This window comes from Argentina silus (assembly GCF_951799395.1).
Source record: "Argentina silus genome assembly, chromosome: 3".
NCBI classification, from domain to species: Eukaryota; Metazoa; Chordata; class Actinopteri; order Argentiniformes; family Argentinidae; genus Argentina; species Argentina silus.
The window spans coordinates 10387073-10410963 of NC_139657.1; the positions used below are offsets into that span (position 1 = coordinate 10387073).

Here is a 23891-nt window from a genome sequence, read left to right on the forward strand (position 1 = left end):
ATAGTTTGTCGTGGTATACGATTAATTGGAAAGGGGCTCAAAAGATACAGGTGACACATTTGAGTGTCCTGAGGCTTCTTTATATCCCTCTTTTGATGTATCTTACCAGGTCGGTCCCCGTGACCCTGTGCTTGAGAGAGTCATAGACGTTCCGTTTGGCGCCCTTGCTGGTCATTTGCCACAGATCTGGCTGTGTTTTTCCAGACGGTTGGAGGCAAAGCTCCTGCTGCAGAACTCACACTGCAACAGGTTGGAGTCGATCCGTCCTCTCGGTTTCATCTCCATAACCTCAGATCTCTTCTTCTCCTCTACCTCATTCAATGTCACCTTGTTATCCTTCTCCATCTCAGCACTTCTTGTATCATTCACTTCCCCTCCTTTTGTCTCCCACTCTCTGCTCATCTGGTTGACCGTTTACCCGGGCAAAAGGATCCAATCTTGGCACCCGTTCCTTCAGCCATTGGCTCATTGTATTTTGGAGCACCTGTGAAGTCCTTTTGAGCACTGCTTGCCCTTATTGCAGGGAGTTTATTGGATCCACAGCCAGACCTATTGGACCCGGGATCCTCAACAGATATGGCACCAGGGAGATAGACATCCTTGTCACTGCATGTCTTCCTCACCAGTATAGGTTTCAGATGAAGCCGCTTCTGTTGTCTCAGCTGGAGCACGTTGGAGATGTCAGCCATATTGGGCCCACTCTCTGGGCTGGCCGTGGTAGAAGCTGAGCTCTCCAGCAACGCCGTACTGTTCTTGAGGACAACGTTCTGCAGCACTGGCAGTCTGGAGGGAGAATGTGGGCTGAACTGAGGGGATTGTAGGGATGTCACAATGGGTCAAAACATTTAGGAATTTTAGTTTGACTGACAGATCTGACCTATGTTTATGATGCTTGTAATTTATTCGTAAATAAAAGTCATACATATCAATATATACATTCTTTGAAGCTTACACATTTCTCTCTCAAATTACAGTATTTAACATGCAATAACTAAACATTAACCAACTGTTCATTTCAATCTCTACAACATGGATCTTTCTCATTAAGATGTACCCATAAGTTACATATACAGTAAGACTATGAGTAACATTTTGTATGATAAGCTGAATTAGGAGCAACTTTGTCATGCATGTTGCCGTTCCTATTAATGGTGAAACTACTTCAGAATTGGTTTTAGTAACAAGGAAATCCTTGCTCTTTTAGCACATAATAACCATATTACTATAAGTATTAGGAATTTGAAGCTTGTGCTGCAGATTGGGTCTTTTCAAAAGGAACCACATGGACTTGGATGAGATATTGGCCTTTTGCAAAGTGAAATCAACAGGAGGCCTAATGGACAAATGCAAGGCTACAGATGGTTGCATCATATCCTACTAGCAGCAAAATCTGCTCTACATCTATTCATTTGTTTCAAGTGTTTCGAACTAGGAAAGCATGATCTCGAAGAGGTTAGATTGCTGGGAAGTAATTCATTTGACGCCCCACAGTTTGATCCCATATTAAGGGAAGCACGTAATTCCAAAAACAGCCGCTGTCCATCACTACCAAAGTCCATACTCTGACTGCAGAATGTATGCCTAGGTAAACATAACTGGAGACACTCACACTCACAATGGAGACACTCACAATTCTTTAGGACAAACAGCAACTTTAATTACGATTGCTGGGACAGAGTTGGTGAACAGTAGGCTAAATACATGTAAATGACTAAATATTGACTATAAATGTTTAGCTTGAAAACTTTGTTAACCTTGGGGTGAAATGTCTAGAGTCAGTTCATGGTGATTGTTGACCGAACAGAAAGACAGGAGTTAATTTGTGACCTAATTTGAGGCCTAATAATTACCTGCCAAATTCAACCTTGTGGCTAAATATAAGTAAATAACTAAATATTGACTTTAAAACAATGTTCATAAATGAAACATTGAATCATTTCCTGATCGCTACCAATTCAACATAGTTAATACAACCATTAGGAGGCGTTTGAATGCTTGAATGTTACTGTACATACTGGACATTTTTTCTAAACAGCCCACCATTGGCATGGTCCCAAAATATCATTATTTTGCACAACAGAGCCTCATAGATATCCTAATAGCAAGATAGATAAATGTACCTCCTGAAATAGTCTGAGTATGATGATTATCTGTCGTACTGTATTGTGTCTTGCATTGCTACAAAAACCTCTCTGAATTGGACGAAGATGCAACCATCTGTAGCCTTGCATTTGTCCATTACTGTTGATTTCACTTTGAGGCCAACACCTCATCCATGTTCATGTGGTTCCTTCTTCTGAAAAGACCCAATCTGAATCTCCACTTTTTGGCGCTGAAAAACTCCCTAGTTGCTATGGCAGTATGTTTAGGGTCACTGTCTTGCTGTATGATGAAGTGCTGTCCAATGAGTTTGGAGGCATTTGCTTGTACTTGAGCAGACAAGAAAGGTGTTACTGTACTGTACACTTAGGAATTCATTCAATAAAGACAAGTTAGCATTTTCCAGTGGCAGCCATGTTTCACAGGTGAGGTGGTATGCTGGTGGATTTTAGGCAGTTCCTTATTTTCTCCACACATTCCTACTTGCCTTCACTCTGGTACATGCTACAGTATATGTAAGAGGAATGTAAACCACAGGGAGGCCTGCAATTAACCAAATCCCGTACTGTAATCTTGAAATATAACTGCAACTTTATTCTCAAAATCATCATCAATGCTACTTTATTCTGGAAATGTCTAGATTTGTAAGTATTATCCATACAAAAAATGTATAATCTATGTACAACCGCCTGATCACCTTTTTCTTTTTCTTTTTACATGGCCCTAATACTCTTCCGTAAGTTATTCCTAATTACCTGAAATGAATTATTCATATGATTGCAAGCTCAGTTTTGATTGACTCCATCTGTTGGCCTAATTTCCACATGACTATCAAAGCTATGCCAAGAGGTTTGGATGCATCAATATACTGTACAGAACTGAAGAAAGTGTCTTTTCATGACTGACCATTTGATGCAGCTGAGATCTTGTATGAGAAAAGCTTATAATCAAGGCAGTTGAATTAAGGGTCTATTTCCTGAATGCACAAGCTTTCCATTGAATATTTTCCAAAATGATTTTGTCTCAGGGAAAATTACAGTGAATTCACTATTATCTGTTTTGTATGATATAAAGATCATTGCAAACAAATGTTAAAATGTCTTTGTGGAGATGCTGGCATGCTAAAACCTCAATAAAGCAGATTAATAAAGACAGATCAGATCCTAATAATGTTCTCTCTCAACATACATTACACACAATGGAATCCAGCTGTTTTCAGCTGTCTACTGTATCTTATTAGTTGCATGGCCATTTCTACATTGTAATAAAAGTATGGAAAATAACTTAATCAGAGTATTATTTTACTTCCAGGGAAAACATATTTGCTATGCACAAAAAGAGACCTTATCTCAATCTCACAGCCTCCGGCTCTCTGATAATGGAATTATACGCAGCAGGAGCAAGGCAACATGTCAGTGTGCTGGAGACAATTTGTATATATAACTCTCTTGATTTTAGCTAACACACAGAGATAGAAATGCCCGTTCATACAGCCTGACATTTCATTGTTCTCTCCCTACCATCTTATAAAGCAGTCACAGAGGAGGAGGCCTGTACAGTATTATCTATAACAAGATCATACCCATGCTCTCTTATAAAAGAAAATACATTCCATATATCTTACTAAACTCTATTACCTGTATCTAAATAACTGTGTACCTTCCAATATTACATCAGCAATACATCTCTAACTAGTAGTAACTATACCACACCATTCTCTATCATTCTCACCTGCTCAGATTATGAGAGTAGAGACACAACTCCACCTTTTTATATTCCAAAAAGAAAAATGGTCTCTCATAGTCGATCTTTGAAAAACGTGTTCTTACGTTACCTTTTTGGAGAACTGTGCAGTCTTGCGTTCTCTTTTGCTAGGTATCAGGTGACCTCTTGTGGTTAACCAGAGGTATAATTGAATGTGACTGCACGCATTATTGTACACGCCTCGTGTGCTAAAAGCAAATATCAGTGGTCACTAACAATTTGTGGTCTTGGGCTTAAGTACCCAACAATAATCAATTCATAATTTAAACCAGCTTACACTTATCTTTAAGGACGTTGACTGCACACTATGGCGACTATTTTAATAAATAATTGAGTGAATGGGAAACCAAAGTTAATGTTCTCAGGGGCAGGGCCCTTTCAATGTCAAACTAATCGCCCCATGGTATGAATGTATAATCTGTTAGAAAAGCAGAAAAAGGTCAATGCCATTTCAGTCAGCGACCTGAATGATACAGTACTGACCCTTACAGTCATGATACAGTATAACATCTACACATTGGTTGATCACAATGTGTGCGTGTGTGCATGTATGTGTGTGTGTTTTTGAGTGATACTGTGACAATGCGACTCTCCGACATCGCACAACTGATCACACATTAAGATAAGTCCTTACGCCTTACTACATTCACAACCAGTACACTCAACCATCTGATTATCAGGTCTCATTTCAGATGCACTAGTGGTCACGTCATTCAGAGCATTCACACTGTGTTATGCTAAGTGATGCAGCCCTTGATACACCTTGCACATCCTTTTTCGTTAGTTACAAAGTATACAGACACATTTGTTACAGTTACTCACTCACTTTTATTGATTTCCATCTATAATAAGTTCCCGGAAGCATACACGCATGCCCGCACATCAGCTCGCACTGTTGTTACTAGGCGAACGCTAGCTAATAAGAGCGTCGCGCTGTGATGACGTCACCTGCATTCGGAGATGAGGGGGAATTATGGGATTTGTATTGTTCAGACATGGTGTTTGGATATTTCAGTAAATGTAAAATATACTTACTTTAAGCTTACTTTTTCTAAATAGAACTTAAGTGTTTAATTGAAAATAGAAAAGGACCACTTACAACCCCCTGCTTGAAAGGCAATTGGTTTTATTCCTGTTAGGGTGGGGAAATTGATGACTGTATTTAAACAGTACAGTTTTGGCTTTCAGGGAGTGCCTGGGCCAAGAGTGTGGATACTATGCTGTTTCCTTTTTTTTTTCAACATGTCTACACGTTCCTGAGTTTGTAAGTATAGAGAAACACGATCTATTAATATATCTGCATAAGTGAAATCTGGTTCCTGCGTCTTCCTGTCCTCCCCAGACCCTCGGCTGGGTTGCATTCTAACATATACAAAAGTGATATTCAGATTCCCTTATATAATTCCCTTATGCATTTTATGACAGTAGTTTTATCATGTATGTCCAATCTGTTCATATCCCATCCTGTGCTATATTGCCTACTGTTGTGCAGTGTCGCTATGTTTATCATGACATTTCTTCCTGGTGGACTTGTCTGAATCCCTGTGGAAAAAGCACATTCTATCTTTATTAGCATAGAGTACAGTATATAAATGCTATTAAACACACCTATGACCAAAGGGAAAGACTACCGACAGTAAATGATAAGAGACAATAAAGTAGGCCTATTCCATGGGAATACACACTTCATAATCAAACAGAACGATTATTACTTTATAATGAAAAGTCTTTATCCAGTGGGTGCTCCTCTGATGCTAGAGAAGAGAGTGTGCACAGTTCATAATGCATACTTATTGCATAACCCACATACATTGTTGGCCTTGGCAAATATATTTCTAAAAATCTACTTCCATCTAGTGGTTGGTTGACACATCACACGGGGGGTGCATATAGTAGCTGCTCAACGCTCATCAATTCGTATGGTTACACTTAATACACGTATGTCTATACTATACTTTCTGTTTCAGTTGTCCATATTTCTATTTATTTTAAAGTAATATCTTCCACATGGACTAACAGATACGTTTTTTCTTAAATTATTGAATATTTAGCGATAATGAATACGACTAGACTACACATGGCCCACTCTCCACTGTTCGCACGAATTATCCATTGAAAATATGCATTACCATAGGCGTTTGGTTACCATGGGCATTTGGAAAATACCATTTCCTATTCACAAACTTTCAATCCATTGAGAGATTTCTGTGACACGTGCTGAAGTAAATAGCACACATAAAACTGGGATAAATAACTTATTCGAATTAAAACAACTGTTTTCTCATAAAATGCTTTCCTCTCAAATTAAATGGTCCATAGATGATTTCCACGCCCCCTTGGTCACTTAATCAGGCTACGCACTGCACTGTACGCAGTCAAAACTCCCTCCTTCAATCGCAACTGGTACAGAGAAAGCCGACGAAAGCAGTAACTAGGGACATGACAGGACTAAACGCTTTGAAAATGGATGCAAATGTAGTGGTTTTGGGGACGGACAGGGTTGGTAAATCTGGTAGGATAAACATATCCTCATTACTGCTTTTTAGGCACAAGCCAATATCATGATAATTGTTTCTTAATTGGCGTGGATCACCGTATTCACTGAATATGATGATGATTTTACAGCGCTTGCGGTCCGCTTCCTAACTCGAAGATTCATCGGAGAATACGGGGATATAGGTAAGTTATGTCTGTCTGCACTACAGTAGTGTAATATGAATTACATTTCTCTCTTGTACTGTGATTGTAAATAGATATCATTTTGTCTGTCAATTCCTTCCAGAATCCATCTACAGCCACAACGTTATCTTGGATGGAAAGGACATCACCTTTAACATCTGGGATTCACCATATTGCCAGGTGAGAATGGGACATAACATCGGCGTTACTTAGTTTAACACTTCTACACTTCTTAACCATGGTATCTAAAATAGTACATACATTCGTCATGCATTATCATATTTATGATACTGGTGTATATTGTTTAGCTTTGTAACTTTAGTCATTGATCAAAGCTACTTCATTCAGTACTGCAAGCTTGGAGAATATTTAGCACTTGGCAGCATACAAAGAGCACTTCTGTGAATCATGTGTTCTATGTGGCTGAATGGAACACATAGAGTTATGATGCTGCCATTTCTCCATACTGCAGTGAGGGTCACTGCCAAGAACTGCATGGTTGTCTTTGGCATGAATGAATGTCATTTTAGCAGCATCAGTGCCACAGTGACGTGGTCTCCCTCTGCCCAATAAATGTACAAACTTATTGTATATGGACTAACTCATTTCAAGATTCAGACTTTTGCTCAAAAGCCAAATCTCAAGTATATGTTTCACTCTTGACTGCTATTTAATGGTGTTGTGCTTGTGTGATGCATCAGAGAATAAAATAAAATAAAATCAAGTGTTTCTTAAGTCTTAAAAATCAAGTGTCTGGTCCCCCTTTTACAGGACTTGTCCACTGAGAGCTCTCTATCTGAGAAAAGAGTCCAGTGGGCGGACGGTTTTGTCCTGGTGTACAGTATCTGTGACAGGGCCAGCTTTAACTCTGTCACCAGGCTCATCCAGACCATCAAGACCACCAAGGACTACCTGGGCATAGAGAAGGTGCCTATAGTCATCGTTGGCAACAAGAGGGACCTGCATCATCGACGGACAGTCCTTAGCGAGGAGGGCAGACTGTTGGCCCTCAGCACAGACTGCCAGTTCTATGAGGTTTCAGCTGCTGAGAACTACCACAGTGTCCTGATGGTGTTCCATGGACTTGTGGACAGGATACGGGAGTCCAAGTCTGCCATCAAGAAGCCAGCTGGAATCAAGGGCATTGTGAAAAGCATGTCTGCAGTGTTTGCCAGGAGACGGACAGATTCGCTGTGAGAGGATAAGTGACTTGGAAGGGAGGACAAAGCTATACACTGTAATCAATGTGTGGGTCTGTAACATGAGTTACTATGTGATCCATTGAGGGAGTTCTAATAGCCTGAGGCTGGGTCATTACCTGGTGTACAATATGCCAAAGGCATCTAGAGAGTGCCTTAAGGCCTGAACACTGCAATTTCAGGAGCAGGCACAAGGGCACTTGGCAGTGCAGGTGTGGAAATTGAGACTACTGTAGTACTCAGAGTTCTAGTTGTGGCTGTGGCAGGATAAAACTCACTTGGAGAGAGTACACTGCCAAGAGGGATTAAAGACATTTTGTATTATTTAAAAGAAACAAATGTAATACTGTAACTGTCGAAAAAGCTGCTCCTTACACTGAAAATGACTGAAAAGAAATGCATGTGAATGAAATAGCTAAAGTCCAAATGTATTCCATTGGGTGTATGATAAAATGTGCCATGGTTATTTTGCCTCCGAACACTTTCATTAACCATGTTACATTAGGTCTGATTCATAAACTAAAGATCACCTATGTTCTTACAAACAAAACACCACATCAAGAGCATAATCTGCTCTACAAAGGTGCCTTGCCATTTTATTCATGATATTGTCCTTTCCAATCTATTAACCAGTTTCCCCATCTGACACTGAACTTTCACTGGACAAGCACTTAATACTTTTACATGAACATCACTTTTTTAAACCAACATGAGCACTTTTGATGTCCATATTGGTTGTCACCAAGATGGGAAACAATGATAAAATGGTAACCAAATGTATTACATAAGCAAATGTACAAATATTGTATGTAGGCTATTGTACAGTATATAATGTATATATTCCTATATTGAACTGAAATATTCCTGATACTTGCAATGTGCTGAATAAAAATTAAAAAAATTCATCCAATTCAATTGTTAAATCATTAGAGAGAACATCCTACAATGCAGCAAGTTTTGCACGACATCCGCAAGCAAAGTAAAAGTGACCAGTTTGTGAAGAACGATATATTAAAAGACATTTAAGGATGTTATACTCTTGACTACTCTCTCTTCCAATTTGTTTTGATTTCAGTGTTTTTGCTCAAGGTCAGAATAATGAGCAAAGCATGACAGACGGAACAAACAGAGTCGTGTTCAGTTCAGATGGAATGCCTATTCATTGAGTCATCCAACCGATTCAAGGCAAATATGGTTTGAAGTCCTGTTTGGTGGTAGAGAAACAGTGCAACGTGATCTATCCTCAGACATGGTATTAAGATTCAGTAATTCTAGTGATAAGGAAAGGAAAGGATAAGATACCTGTCCCTTCTCATGTTAACATGACGGATATTTCCACAAGAAAATCTTTTGTTCAACATGTTTTCACATTGTTAGGCAGCGAGAAAGAATAAGGGATCCCCAGAGTCTGGTTTAACTTGAAATCCCATTTATTAATCCCATTAATGACTGATGTATGGAAACAAAGAGCTATTGCCAGGATCAAGATGCTTAGCTTCATTGATACAGCGTGTGTGCGTACTCATTGATTCAGCGATGCTACAGTATCGGCAAAGCTGATGAATATTAAAGTTGGTCTCAGACATTTTCTATTAGGTATTTGTCAAAAAGAATGGCAGACATGCTTTGGCTCTTTTCTCTCCATGTCCAATACTCTACACACACTTTTCACATACTCTATACTTTCTTAGACAATGTGCCTGATTTTAACTAGTTTGTTCATTGTTGACCATTCAAATCATAGACCGTCAACAGATGATAGGACTTGCTGTTACAGGAGCAAAGTAATTCAATTGCTTTTACTATACAATAATTGATTGCTGGTATCTGACAATGTGAGTATTACTCTTCATCTTCTGTATCAGAGTTGTGTCCTCCTCTAACAGCATTCCATAGTGACTAACTTAATGTTTGTTTTTAGTGGTAGAGTTGTAGTGGTTGGAGTGCAAATGAGCTTTGGGACCTCATAGCGGTGTTTCCTCTCCGTGGGATGTGCTAGGTAGAGACAGGGGTGTGGGAGTATTCAGTAGCATCCTCTGCTGGATGGGAATCTGCTTCAGGACCTGCTGTTCGAGAATATGGGCTTCATCAGAGATCTGGGGCTCCATGGATTCTGCTCTCCTTCAGGTCCTCATCCCCAGCACTGCAGCCTGGTATAGATCCCTCACTGGAGGAGGAGGAGAACCCTGAGATCTGTGCACAAAGAAAACATTGGCAAGATATAACATTGGGGAATGGCGACTACCTGGTGAATCAATACATTAGTGATAAGCTCGAGTATAACTGGTCATAAGTCATAATCACTTATAAACAATAACAATCCAATTGATGTCATTCCTTAAAACATGTGATTTTGAGATTTGAGTGTGTAATTGTACAGCCCCAGAAGATCTCAAACTCCCAAAAGTAGTAAACATGAGACATACAGTATAACACACACAACACCACAACATTTTCAAACATGTTTTGCTCATTTCTTTTTCATTAGTCATTGATAATTCCACCAGATATTGTTGGCCTTATATACAGTAGTATGACAGTGTAAGTCTGTTCCAACACTTCAACATTGTAAACCTGTTATTTCCTGAATATGTATGGGCTCTGCTAACTGCACAGTACTCTTCTTCATGGGGGTGGGTTGTTAAAGTTGTTAATGTCTTCCTAAACTAACGATGAATTCCACTCTGCTACCAGGAGACGATTCTCCTGAGGAATTCCACCAGTTCAGAGTGTTCCAGTGAACTTGGGCTGACCTTCCAGACCAGAGAGCGGACATGCTAACTCTTCCCTCATACTTCTCAGGAGGTCTCCTCCTATAGGGCCCTGGGAGGAGGTGGCCTTGTTGGCAGACACCATCTTGGCAGGCTACACAGCAAGTAAGCTGGTGCCAGACTTCGAGTCACCCCTGTAGTCTGGATGTGTCTGAAGATCCACTGACAGGAACATGGCAGGGGTTAATGAATGAGGGCTGGCTCTGTCTGTGGCCCAAACGGCTCTTTGTCACATTCCCTGACCCCCTCAAGGCCATTCCTCAGCAGGACTCTGGTGTTATAAACCAGCCTGATAGAGACGTCTCAGAAAACTCTCTGCTTTATCCACCAGAGGATTGTACTCTGGCAGTGAAATTGACAACAGATGAATAAAGGCGGAATATTTTTATTTTAGTCAAATTAAACGAATGAGTTTGAGATATGATCCTTTGTGTCTTTCAAATCAAAACAAAAAATGCTGTGTTTACACCAGCTGGTAGAAGATCACACTGTAGTCCCGTTCCACATGGCTAGCTCTCTGGAGCTCTGTTTTTTTAGAAGGGGCGTGCAAGTGCAGGCTTTTCTAAGCCTCTAGTAACCCTAATCTCTCCTCCACATTTACAGATACACTTTCATTACTGGAGACAAGGATACTGGGAGTCTAAACAATGTAGGCAGGAACTCACAAGACTGTTTAGTTCTAAAACATGACTAAGCTTGAACATTTCTGTCTCGTGAACCCAAATTGACATCATTCATTTCTTTGACCCCAACAACTTGATTGCACGATATACCAACACATATTAATGAAGTCCAAGTGTATTCTAATCATCTAAAAGATGCTCTAATTGGTTGGATTTGAACCCCAAAACACTGCAATATAGGCTACAGGTGCAATACACGGACATTGTTTGTCTCAATGCGAAATACAAATGTTTGTGGCTTATTTATCAAATCAAAGAGAAGGGTTTGATTTTCTCAAGGGAACCCAATTTGAAATCAGGGTTTGGGAACCCCAAGTTTGGGAATTGCTGAACTAGTATATCTGCTGCTGTTGCACACACCAAAGCCAGCAGGCAAAATGCTTAGTTTCAAGACATTATCAACACAAGTTGAGAGGCGCTAAAGAATCTTGTCAGATATTGCTGCTTGGTAAAGAAAACATTTGACAGCAATTCACCCAAGTAATTAGAACTATGTTCCTTTTCATCTGATTTACTTTTTGTTATTGTCTACAGGGATGATTTAATGACTGTCACAGAGTATGTTTGATTTCAAGTCAAGATCTGTGTCTTCTTACCCACGAATGCTTCCTTGTCTGAGGTAAGCATCTACAATGGCATCTTCAATATAACCTGTCATTGCGTATTTGAGACACATGATGTGCCAGCTTGGTTGGTGAGTAATCTGAATATCAGACAGTGTTTTCCCAGAAAAGCCAGCAGGGTTTCTCCTCAGTGTGGCACTCTGCCTGCCTCCAGTGAGACTTGCCTGCTGTTTGTTCACGGAATCAAAACCTGTATGACGGCCAAGAGATAATGGAATGAGAATCCGATTGATTTATTATCTTTCATTAGGAGGGTCCTTGGGCAAGTAGATGCTTGTATGATCTAGAATGGTCCAACATTTAAAGCAGGCTTTTTCAGGTCTTTTTCTCAAGGCATCTAATCAACCACTCATACCTTCAAGCAAATATGAAACTGGAGCTAAAATAAGTTATCCAGTTATGCCAATAACAGGCCTACAGGAGGGGGTTATTCCCTTCTTGGTCTTATACTGTAGCACATTTTCCCGAGACATAGCTGATCAATGCCTTCACACAATGTAATTTCACTTTTCCTTATTGAATACAACCAGGCCTTATCATATTACTGAGGAGGCAACTTAATTATCTTTTGTGTTAGGGGGTCACTCATTGCACAGGAAACTTGGACAATACAAAAAAATCAAGATTACAACACTTACAACTAAAGGTAAACAAAACATGCATTGATAGTATTTATCTAACAATGATCCATTTTGGCGCCAGATACAGTATACTCACCTCATGACTTAATCCAATAAAAAATATTTGCTGTTTGACTGAATGCAGGCTATTTTGTCCAGTGCACTGTACAGTACATATTGTTCTGTTTATGTTTTCACATAGACCGGAAATTATATTACTTACAGAATCACAGACTTGTGGGGGGAAATAAATGTTATACAATAGTACTATGCCCATGGTGCCCCAGATAGCGTCACCCCCAGGTCCTGTTTGACATGTTGCCAAGGAAACACTGAGGCATGGACATTTTCAAGACTCGTAATTGAGGTAGTTAGTTCATTTCCAGCGTAAAAGTAATTTTGGAGGACATATGGCCGCGAGGACAGTGGCCGCGCTACTCGGTGACGGCTTTTCACTGCCCTGGCGCCCCGCTGGTGGAATGAGCTTCACACAACGGTCAGGACTGCAGAGTCACTTCCGATCTTCCGACGTAGATTGAAAACCCATCTCTTCAAGCTACATTTTAACAGTCCCTCCTAAAGACCTCTTCTCCCCTGTTACCCCCCTGTACAAGTTCTGCTAATAAAATATGTTTTAAAAAAACAAAAAACTAGCCTACTGGCATTACGAGTGCCAATGGCCCCTGGTGTGAGCATTGATTATTTTGTCTCATGATGACTGTTGAATAGATGATTCACTTACTTAAACAAATGTATTTGTTGTACGTCGCTTTGGATAAAGGCGTCTGCTAAATGCCATAAATGTAAACGTAAATGTTATAATGAGTGTCATCATCAATTCATCAGGACTGCAGCCATTGAACAACTCACCTTCAACCACGGGTATCAAACAACACTTAGATACAGTGTAATAACTACAGTGTACAGTCCACTAGCTACAGTAGACAAACCTTCACCTTTAATGGGTTTGTTCAGGATTGTTCCTTACCTTGAAAGTAGTCTATAGGCCAGGAGGAACTTAAATCCATGGTTCAGAGTTGTTTAAATATACACTACTAACTTCAGCTAGCTTTAGCCACCGCTAATCCAAAAACTATGGGAGTGATGGGGGCTCAAACAAATAGTTCAACATTTGTGTCCAAATCACCTCAAAGCAACTTCCAACCATGTTAGAGAGTTAATTTGAAGTGATTATGGCCAGATATTGTGTATGAGAACTTCTTGTATAATGTATGAGAAGAATCAAGAACATCTAGAGTTAGAAAACATATGACATCAATAAGGATTGTATAAAGTTGTAGAACAAGGTAGGTACAGGTCAAAGCAGATACAGGTCACATCTCATTAAACACAATAAAGCCCCCATCCTGAATCCTGCATTAAGGCACCATATGCCATTCTGACATTGACTTTCAAACTCCCAATAAAGGATTTACCATGCTCCAAGCAGGGGGTCTGGAATGTGTGAACTGTTAAACTGCTGGGCCTAAGTGGACCTTTTTGCACACAATAAAGATTAACAAATGCGTTAACTGTTCAAAAATCCTAGCTATCCAATACCCATTTGCCATTCCTGAACTCCCCAACAGAGAATTAAGACCCCCTGCAGAGTTGGTCTCCTCAAGTGTACTCCAAATATGGCCTTCCAATGCTGGCTGTGCAGTCTGTCTGACATAGCAGAAGTTGGTACCCATAATCTCCTCCCCTCCCCTTTTGCCTCTAAGGAGTGGAAATTTACAATACTCTCAGCACTAGCCATTTCATCTGTGTATCAAAACATGTCCTTGTTTTTCTTTCCATGCAACTTTTAGTGAATCTTTTTGATAAGATTGCATACTCTCTGCACTCATACTGTACTTTTTCATGGGTGTACATAATAGCTGTCAAAACACAGCGCTCAGTCAGATGTATTGGAGACTTATAAGACCAGCCAGAATATCGGAGACATGTCAGCTTTTCAAATAAAATCCTTTTTAATAATACAACAACAATATTAGGTGTTATCCAAAGCCAGCTCATAAAAAAGGCATCACAAAAAAAACAAGCAGATCTCAGGGGTGACTGGCTGCGTGTGAGTCTGATCGAAGTCCAATTTCGAGGCATTTCCTTTGTAACAACATGGCTTCACATCATGGCCTGGAGAAGACACATGCCTCTGCATGTGTCTGAGCTCTGCCTGGATCCTCCATTCCCCTGCTACCTGCATTACAGAAGCTCCTGTCTCTACTCCAGTGCTGCAACCTGACCCAAAACACATTGCTCCAAATGAATCAAACTAAATCAAACCAGTCAATGCTGCAAGCAAGTCCTTTTGCAATATGTCTAGCAGCAAGGTTTCCCCATAAACGAGACCAAAGAACTATGTTGTTCTACAGCATCGATCTTAAATCTTGCTTAAAGGGCAAGCAGCAAGGTAAACAGTACAGATTAAACGCATTATCCCTTAGGTATTAGGTGTTTAGAGCATAAAGGGTATGTAATAATCTAAAATTATCCCTATGGTTTTTAACTGTCTGTCAGTAATCAGTGCAGCGCTGCATTGTGACAGGTTTGTAAGCCATCTCCTGTGTACAAGGTGGTAATGATGACTATTAGGGAGACAGGGTCTCCTACAGGGTCAGGCTTCAGCCAGGCTGCACTCTCAAAGATCTGAGGGGATTGCGCACATGTGCACGCGCAGGTACGCAGCCATGTGCATGCACACATAAAGACACACACACAAACACACACGCACACACACACACACGCACGCACGCACACACACACACACACACACACGTTGCAGCACATTGAGAATGGTATTCAATTACTATGAACTCACACACACCCTGAGAAGAATCAAAGGGAAAGATCTCTTTTTGTTGGCTGGCCCTGTCTGTAACCAGCAGGTAGACCCTGGATCTGAGCACAATGACTATTGGATCATTACAGAGAACACTACAGTATATCAATGGTAAAACATTATTGCCTTAATGAAACCATTGACACCGAGTATTGCTGTTTTTGTTTGAGGAATTGAAACTCATTCAAGTGGTTGTGGTTGAATTCACACATGGGCAGTTCCTCATTCCTCTCTTATCATATTGATCCTGCAAAACTATGTTGAATTAAAATAGATACTGTAGGCCTAGAGTCTTCTGCTCTAGGCCTATATTATGTGGCTGCTGGAAAATCTTTTCATGGCGATGCAGAATATGGCCTGTCATGTTTGAGCTAACACAGGGAATTCACAGAAAGCCAGCAACATGCAATTCTGCTACAGCCAATAAAGCTCTGTCTTTTTAAAAACCCACTATTGAATAAGCAGTGTCTGACATCAAGCCCAGTCTACGCCTCCCCTGGGAGGGACTATCCCCTCAGGGCCAATAAAGGCATTGGAGAATGTTTATATTGTGTTTATAGCAAGGGGCCCCTCTGGACAAAATGTTCCCTGAGTTTAAATATGAATTCTATGAATAAGAACACTTCATCAACAACTTGCCACTACCAGTGGTTTTCTGTACCAATCAATGGTTTATTTGACTTAAAAGGTATTATGATTTCACTTTCAAAGCACTTCTGAATGCTACTGGGAATATACATTTACTGTTATGCAAAATCGTGTCACCGTGTCCCGACGCAGCCAGGCACTAAGCCATCCAGCACTGTAACCACTACATGCAACCACAGCATAAAGACATCCGTCTGTTATCGGATTATCTCCTGCTCCCTCTCCCAGTGTGAGACAGCCATCTCTGGAGGCCAGAGCTGATGTTTTGACAACAGATACAATGGGTGATTGGGTTGAGTGCAATGAGCAGAGCTCTTCCTTAAATGAGGGGTTCACGTTAAGGTAATGCCAGACAGATCCATGGATGTTAGTGGGGGAATCAGATCAGGCACAGGGATGACTCACCACACTGTTATGGGAAACGCTTTTCACCACGTATTCACGGGTGCTGCCCAAGGTCTCAAACAGCACATCCAGCCCACCCTTGGCCAGGCCAACGGTGGTCTGAGGGGCACTCTTCACACTGGACACCACTGCTATGTAGTTCCTCTGCAGCTGATAGCCCAAGCCATCGACCAGGCTCTGCAGCCCACCAACACTCTGAAACATAACATGACATGCAGATGAGCAATTCATTGTCTCTGAACTATTCTTCATCCTGTTGCCCTGTACCCTCTCACACTGTGTGGCTCATTCCTGTCTGGTAATCATGCTGATGTTTCAGGGAATGAGATCTGCATACATAATTTACAGTACAAAGCATACATAATGTGTCTTTTTAACATTTGGTCACTGTTCGTTATAGCCTTGGCTGCGTGCCAGAATGACCTGACTCTGGGGGGCCAATGTTTCGTAACAGCCCTTCTAATCTCTTTGTACGATATCCACGCTCTAAATTATGCTTCAGAAGGGGGGAGTCGCAAGGAATGTGTGCTGAATGTGAAGAATGCCCTTGATTACATTTTCTAAGAATACCTCCATGTGGTACATCAAAGGTCACATTGGGGAGACTATTTTCGGCATCCTCCAGTGGGGCAGACATGACAGCATCTATTGACAGATCTATTGAATCACGCATGGTTGAAGACAAAACCATTTTTAGGGTTTTGAACTATAGTAATTGATTGTAAGTTGTCTAGCAACAGAATAACCTTAGTGATGACTGGCAAAGATCTTCAGGTGATGTGCGTCATGTTTGAGACTTGGCCTATGCTGACTGGGTAAAGGGTTTATAACCTGAATATCTCCATTTGTCTCTCTAGTCTTCTCTTTGTTCCTCTGCTGGTCCTCCCAGCTGAAGAGGCCCGACACTGAGTTCTGGAAGGCCAGACCCACTGTGCCCACTGCCTCCAGGTTCTTCATGGCATAGCCACCCTGTCAGGGAAAAGAATCAGCTAGATCAGTCATTTGTCCCTTTTCATTTCACTTCAGTCGGAATATACTATATGTGACAGCGACTGATATGCTAACATTGCAAAACAGAAATGTTGGTTAGGTAAACAAAAAATACTTTTTGTGCCATGTCATGTTTTATTTGTAAGCTGTGATAAGTGTTTCTCTACAGTTTTGTAATAGGGGTCAAACAGCCTCCAAGACAGATACTGAACAGCCAGCCCATCTGTTAGTAGTATACAATAGGTAGAGACCAGCTTTAACAAAGATATAACCATGAGAAAGTCCTTTCAAAAGTGCTACACTTTTGTATTTATCAGCTCATGTCAGAAACAAGGACAACTTAATTGTATCGTCTTTGACCCTCACCAGAGTGCATTGAGTCCACTCTCGAACATGTCTATGGCTCACGCAAAAGTAACAAAAACAACTGTTATTCATCAAAACAGGTGGCCCATCTGCACTGCTACAATGAATTCTACAGAGTGCAACAAAGGTAAGAATTCTGAACCAGGGAGGGAGGCAAGGGGGGTCTATATCTATCAGCACAACTTAGAAGATAACTGGAAATCTCAGTGATTCAAGGACTGGCATTTCTATTTATAAATCTTTGTTGAGCTATTGTCAATCATGCGTCTTTGAAACATTTTGAATTGGACTAATCATGCACATTTCTGAAGTAAAGACTGAAAAAGACTGAACTTTGCCAATGCAGCCTCATTGCTAAAATTGTGCACAATGGGTTTCTCTGCAATGTTTGTATGGCCCCTCTCTCTCTCTCTCTCTCTCTCTCCCTCTCCCTCCCTCCCTCTCTCTCTCTCTCTCTCTCCCTCTCCCTCCCTCTCTCTCTCTCTCCTAACATCAGATGACCTAATATCAGCAAAAAAACTACTAATCAGCTGTATTTAGACCTACCCTAACCTTCATTTTCATTCCTCCCTAATCATTCCCAGGTACTGGGACAGAGACTAAACAGACAATTGGCTCTTACCACTGGGGACACACCAGGGATGCGTGTGACCAGGGCCTGACCTTGACTCTTGGTGCGTTGGAGCTGTACGGCTGTCTGACTGTAGACACGTCTGCACACTGTGCTGGCCAGGGCCCCGAGCCTTCTGTGGCTGGGCTGAGGGCCAGGAGCGCTGACATCAGACTCCTGCTCCCACAAAGCGTCCGACTCTGAAAGAAAGACAGAGAGCTCTTAGTTGCTGGACAAGCTGATACAGAATGGGGGGTGTGTGTCTCCCCCTTTCACTCAACAGACTCAAAGTACATACTGAATCATCATTAGCTTATAAAACCTGATGATGGACAAATTGGATGGACCCTCACATAACAAAACAAAACACAAAGTTATGAAACAACTTCTACAATCCAAACTTTCATATTGTAGCTGTTACATAAACACATTATCTTATGATTCTAACATTGACAGACAAGGTTACAGCTCCATAGATGTAAGCAGAACCGGCCAATCTTTCCCTCTCTTTGGGCCTCAAGTTACTTAGATAGTTATCTTGACACATCCACATTTCTGTTTCTTTCTTTTCTTCCCCAAAACGTACATTATGTATGTGGATTCATCAATGAGACAACTTGCCAGAAACAGAGAAAATAAGCAATGACTTAGACAGAGGAAATGTGCATGGCCAATGCAATCATTATATCGATAAACTGGGTTCATGCTAGGGGGGATAATCATCCTACCTGACCTGCACTTCAAACTGCATCATTTGTCAGGTAAGTGCCTGAAATTGAATTTGTGTGTCACAAAATTAGCAATACCAGCATTAAGTCTTAGAGGATAATGCACCATTAGAAATAAAGGTTAAACATGGATCATTAAACCCTGCTAGACCTTTTTATGTTTGGATGTCCACGTGAGAGGGGAATTATTCAGAGTGACACACTTCTACAGTAGGGCCTACTGTACATACACACAGGGCTGGTGATCATGAGAGCAGGGCAGTGAATGGGAAATTTCCTCTGAGCTTAAAGGCCTAAAGGCTGTTTGTTTTGGGGCCCCTCGATGTGAGGTAGGAGAGGACGCTGATCATTCCCAAACCCCTGACGTCCCCAGCCCATGTTAGACCATTTTCTCATAATATGACAGACACAACGCAGCTAAGAATAGGCCTGGAACCATATGAACAGCTTACTGCAGGGACACAAGTCTTCCTGGGTAGTCATTACCAGTGCATGTCCAGAGCCTGGTTCAGTGAGAGAGCTGAATATCAGCCCTGTGATCATCAGCCTGAGGCAGCCTGTTATTTCTCCAGAGAGCCTGGGGGCTCAGCACATTTAGCCTCCATATGAGTGGTGGGTGTTGTATGGATGTAGAGGGGATTACCCCCCGGCAGCTGAAGCCAAGTGCTTATCCTGCCTCTCTGAAGCAGGAGTGCAGCAGCACTGAAGGATCACCGGAAGGCCATGAGGATCAGGCAGGGGAACACCAGAGTGGCTTGTCTAGCCAGGCCAGGCAGGAACAACAGGTAAATTAATCAATCCTACAGAATAGCTAGATAATTAGTGGTCAACTCAAGGGCTCATGACTCGCAGAGTGTAGTGTGTAGTATATCTGCAAGCACAAAAGTGGCTGTAAATAAATGGTTTTGGTGTCCCAAGACCATTTATTTTATATTTAATTTATTTATTTAAGATTTATTTTGTGCATTTTTGCTTCCAAATGCAAAGCCAGGGTTGCCTTGAGGGAATTCAATTGAATGTAATATTTCCACAATCCCCACATTGTAAAATAATTGATTCTTGTGCATGAGGGTGAGGGGTTTTGAGTGTCTACTGCAAGTGCTAGCGAACATCTCAGAGATGTTATCAGCTTATCGTCTAGTCTAAAGCATACGATTGTGATTTCTTTATGTACTCTGAGACAAAACATCTGTTATCTCCAGTCATCCAGCAGCTTGTCTGCTGTAACCATATAACCTCAGAGGAACTACAGTACTGTAGCATGGTGCCACACTGTGGTGATAATTGAAATAGCTTCAGCATTGTGTACGTTTTTTGTGCCATAAACAACATGAGAAAAATGTACGCTCAAAAGATATGTCTAGGTATCATTCATTCCATTCCAAACAAAATTGGACAAGAGGGAATTTCAAGTGGCATTATCACTTCAATTCACCTACAGTACTTGAGTATATATATGTACCCTGTGAGTATAAATGTAATTGCAAATGTCTAGTCTCGATAAAGGCACAATATTCTATGGTCCAATTTGATTTGTAATGGAATAAACAATATCTAAAAATATGCTTTTGAGGTAACACTTAACATTAAATTGCGCTTAAATGTATGTACAGTAACTACATAGTAATAACTGTGGTATCAACATTGCACTTACATAGCAACTACCATGTGAGTGCTATGGAATTACCACACAAGTGGTTATAGTCTGCTCGATCAATGTCAAAACTCTCTTTCCCTGGCAACAGATATTATTACAACAGTATTACTCCATTCAACAAGGTCAAAGGTGACGCCAAATATCCCAGTGCATTCCCCTTTTGTAATAACCAATACTGCTGGACTGTAAATACATAGCAATGACATAGTAGTTACTGTATACATACACTGTTAATACCAGTTATTTCTACTGCATGTAGTTACATACATTTAAGGGCAACTAACTGTAAAGTATTACCAAAGTAAACTACAATATACCATTCTCCTCAGAGGATGCAGGAAGAATATAATTGACCAGACTTTCAGCCAGGGTCAGAGCTGTGGTGATGCCATCCTTGGCAATCTGGACTGTAGAGGTGACTGCCTCGATGAAGCCAGACGCCAGCTGTGGAACACGGGCAACAGATTGGTATGGGGGAGAAGTCATGCTGTGTAACAGTCATTTAGAGTGAGTCAGAAGTATCCTTGCCTTCTCAGGGGGATACTGCAAGGCTGGGATATTCTCCTCCAGACGATCCAGCCCTTTGCATGCCATGTTGTTTACAGCAACAACTAGGGACAATATGATGATTTAAGAGAGGATTGTACCTTTTTGCAGCCAACTTCAGAGAGAGAACACCACATTGCACACAATGCTGTATACTGTACTGTAGGGGAACTCTTTGAAGAGCCCATATGGGTTCCGTGTAGAACCCTTTTAGGTTCCATATTGAACCCTTTCCACAGAGAGTTTAAATGGAAACAAAAGGGTTCTACATGGAACCCAAACGGGTACTTCAAAGGGTTCCCCTACAGGGACAAATGAAGAACCCTTTTTTTGCAAGACTGTACTTGCTCACACATAAAGTATAGTAAGAGGATGTGGGACTTTAATGAAATATTTACTCAGGAGTAAATGTTTGTGAATACAGGGGTATTCATTAGCTTTGTTGTTTGAATAAGATAATAGCAATAATAATTTTCTTGTGAAATATAGCACACATTCTCAAAAATAGTAAAAGTATGCATTTCATGAATGCGATAGTTCAAGACATGGTAAAGTTCGTTGAAGGTTGTGTAAATTTCACAATAAACATGCAAACATGATAACATCCCTAGAGACCTTTTTTTGACTATGTTCCACCCATCAATGAAAGGGAAAAACAGTTGAGCCAAGTCTGAGAGATCTGGTTCTTATCTGAGCAAGCTCTGCCTTACAGAAGGACACATTCCCAGACTGAACAGAACAACGCCCAAGGGTCAGCTGGACATGAGGGAGGACACATTTTGCTAGGGGGGTCCGGCGGAATGCCTCATGACTTGTGAGAAAAGGATACAGACAAATCTGTAATCTTAACTAAGAATCTAACTTGAAGCAAATTACAAGGGTACGGTACTTATATACAAGTAGGCACACTTACTCTGGTACAAGCCCAATCAGTCTTAGGGCCATTCATACTGTACTGAATATCAGTGTGACTGCATTGTCTTATGACTGGTGTTCATTCTAGTGGGACACTCATCGCCCAAACTACCTGTCTTGTGAGTTATAAGACAGATCAGTGTGGATGAAGTTGTGCTATCTACTGTATCATAAGACAGTGGTGTGACTGTGAATGTGGATATATTCAACTCAAACAACAATGTTTAAGTACGGCCTTGACAACACCTCTGTTGTCACCACAGATTATCACAACACAACACAACACAACACAACACAACACAACACAACATTCATGGTGAAATATGAGCTCATTGACTACAATTAGGAGGGGGAATTCATCTGTACAGCACAGTAAAGTACATCCACATACCAAGCTCTGTTTCTGGCACTGTAACTGTAGACTTATATGGGACCTCAGTAACATCCTATTACTAAACTTCACAATGGACCACTGTTATTGTGAACAACAGCCAGCATCAGTAAACGACGTCCCATAGGATGCTGGTACTGATGATAAAGGCAAAAAGTTGAACTACAAAAATCCTAAGGTATTATAACAAAACAACTTATTTTGAGTGAGTAGAGCCCACCCTCTCATGGAGTTATGGAGACTGTCTACCAGTGTTGCTGTACAGTGACTGATGATGACAGAGGAGGAGAGTAGGTAGAGGACAGAGAAGGAGAGTAGGTAGAAGACAGAGGAGGAGAGTAGGTAGAGGACAGAGAAGGAGAGTAGGTAGAGGACAGAGGAGGAGAGTAGGTAGAGGACAGAGAAGGAGAGTAGGTAGAGGACAGAGGAGGAGAGTAGGTAGAAGACAGAGAAGGAGAGTACTACTCACGCTGAGGCCCCAGACGTTGGATGGCAGGCTGGATGCTCCATACAGCTAGGCTGCTGACAGTCCTAGCCCCCCTCTCATACACCCCACACACAGAGTAGAAGAGTGGGTGGGTCTGCTTGGTGCTGGCGTAGGTCCTCTCAATAACCTCACAGGTGGAGCTCACTGTGGGGAGGCTCAGGAGGCGTTCAAACACATTGTCCTGAGGCACATATACCAACAATGTACTTCTCAGTCATGGAGATGGAGTCAAACAGGCAAACGGGTCTGTTATAGTCAATATTTAATTGGGTGTATCTGACTCCATTACATGACCTAACTGCTACACTATACTGTCAGAGATTCAAATATCAGGGAAAACTCCATATGTGAGCGGTAAACTGAGTTTTCTCAGTAGTCTCAATGGAGAGTAAAAACAACTGTGTAGGTGGTACAACCAAAACATTATGCTTTTCAGAGAAAGATAAAAATACAAACAATCAATATCCACAATATGATTTCCCCAACTAACAATAGCAGAACTGTACTGATGTGTAGGTGACATAGACTAATCTTACCTCATAGGCTTCGATGGATGCTGTTTTCTCTGGAGCCATTACTGTATGTGGAATCAACTAAACATAAACATCAACATAAAATATTAATTTAAACATGGAAATGACTCACAGCACCTCGAGAGAAAAGCGAACCATGATCTGTGAATATAGTTTGAAACATGGTACAGTGCCCTCAGATAATCTCAGACAAACAGACAAAAAAAAAAAAAGAAACATGTTAAATGTCATAGAAACTTACCGTTCAATATTGAGTCAGCAGAGCAGACTTGACAACTGCGCGACACGCGTGTACAGGAGCCTAATAAGAGGCAGAAACATGAGTGTACACCAC

General features: G+C 41.1%; 2 protein-coding genes across 2 annotated transcripts; one reads left to right on the forward strand and one right to left on the reverse strand.

Moving 5' to 3' along the window:
* Window positions 1-6269: 6269 nt before the first annotated feature.
* On the forward strand, window positions 6270-8208 carry LOC310801828 (ras-related and estrogen-regulated growth inhibitor-like protein). Its single transcript, XM_083665989.1, has 4 exons — window positions 6270-6376; window positions 6490-6543; window positions 6647-6723; window positions 7315-8208. The coding sequence occupies exons 1-4, from the start codon at window positions 6304-6306 to the stop codon at window positions 7738-7740; spliced, it is 630 nt and encodes a 209-aa protein (XP_083522115.1). The 5' UTR covers window positions 6270-6303; the 3' UTR covers window positions 7741-8208.
* Window positions 8209-9758: 1550 nt separating this feature from the next.
* plin1 (perilipin 1) lies at window positions 9759-23599 on the reverse strand (the record flags this gene model as incomplete). Its single annotated transcript, XM_083666418.1, has 8 exons — window positions 9759-9928; window positions 16335-16529; window positions 17166-17303; window positions 18313-18500; window positions 21003-21129; window positions 21214-21296; window positions 23007-23205; window positions 23561-23599. 8 exons carry the CDS (start codon window positions 23597-23599, stop codon window positions 9866-9868), a joined length of 1032 nt encoding a protein of 343 aa, XP_083522544.1. The 3' UTR covers window positions 9759-9865.
* Between the last annotated feature and the right edge of the window lie 292 nt (window positions 23600-23891).

Excerpts from the sequence above, each read along its gene's own strand:
- LOC310801828 (XM_083665989.1), top strand. The coding sequence starts at position 6,304 with ATGACAGGACTAAACGCTTTGAAAATGGATGCAAATGTAGTGGTTTTG. Across the intron at positions 6,377-6,489 it reads GGACAGGGTTGGTAAATCTG|CGCTTGCGGTCCGCTTCCTA; the intron begins GTAGGATAAACA and ends ATGATTTTACAG. Across the intron at positions 6,724-7,314 it reads GGGATTCACCATATTGCCAG|GACTTGTCCACTGAGAGCTC; the intron begins GTGAGAATGGGA and ends CCCCTTTTACAG.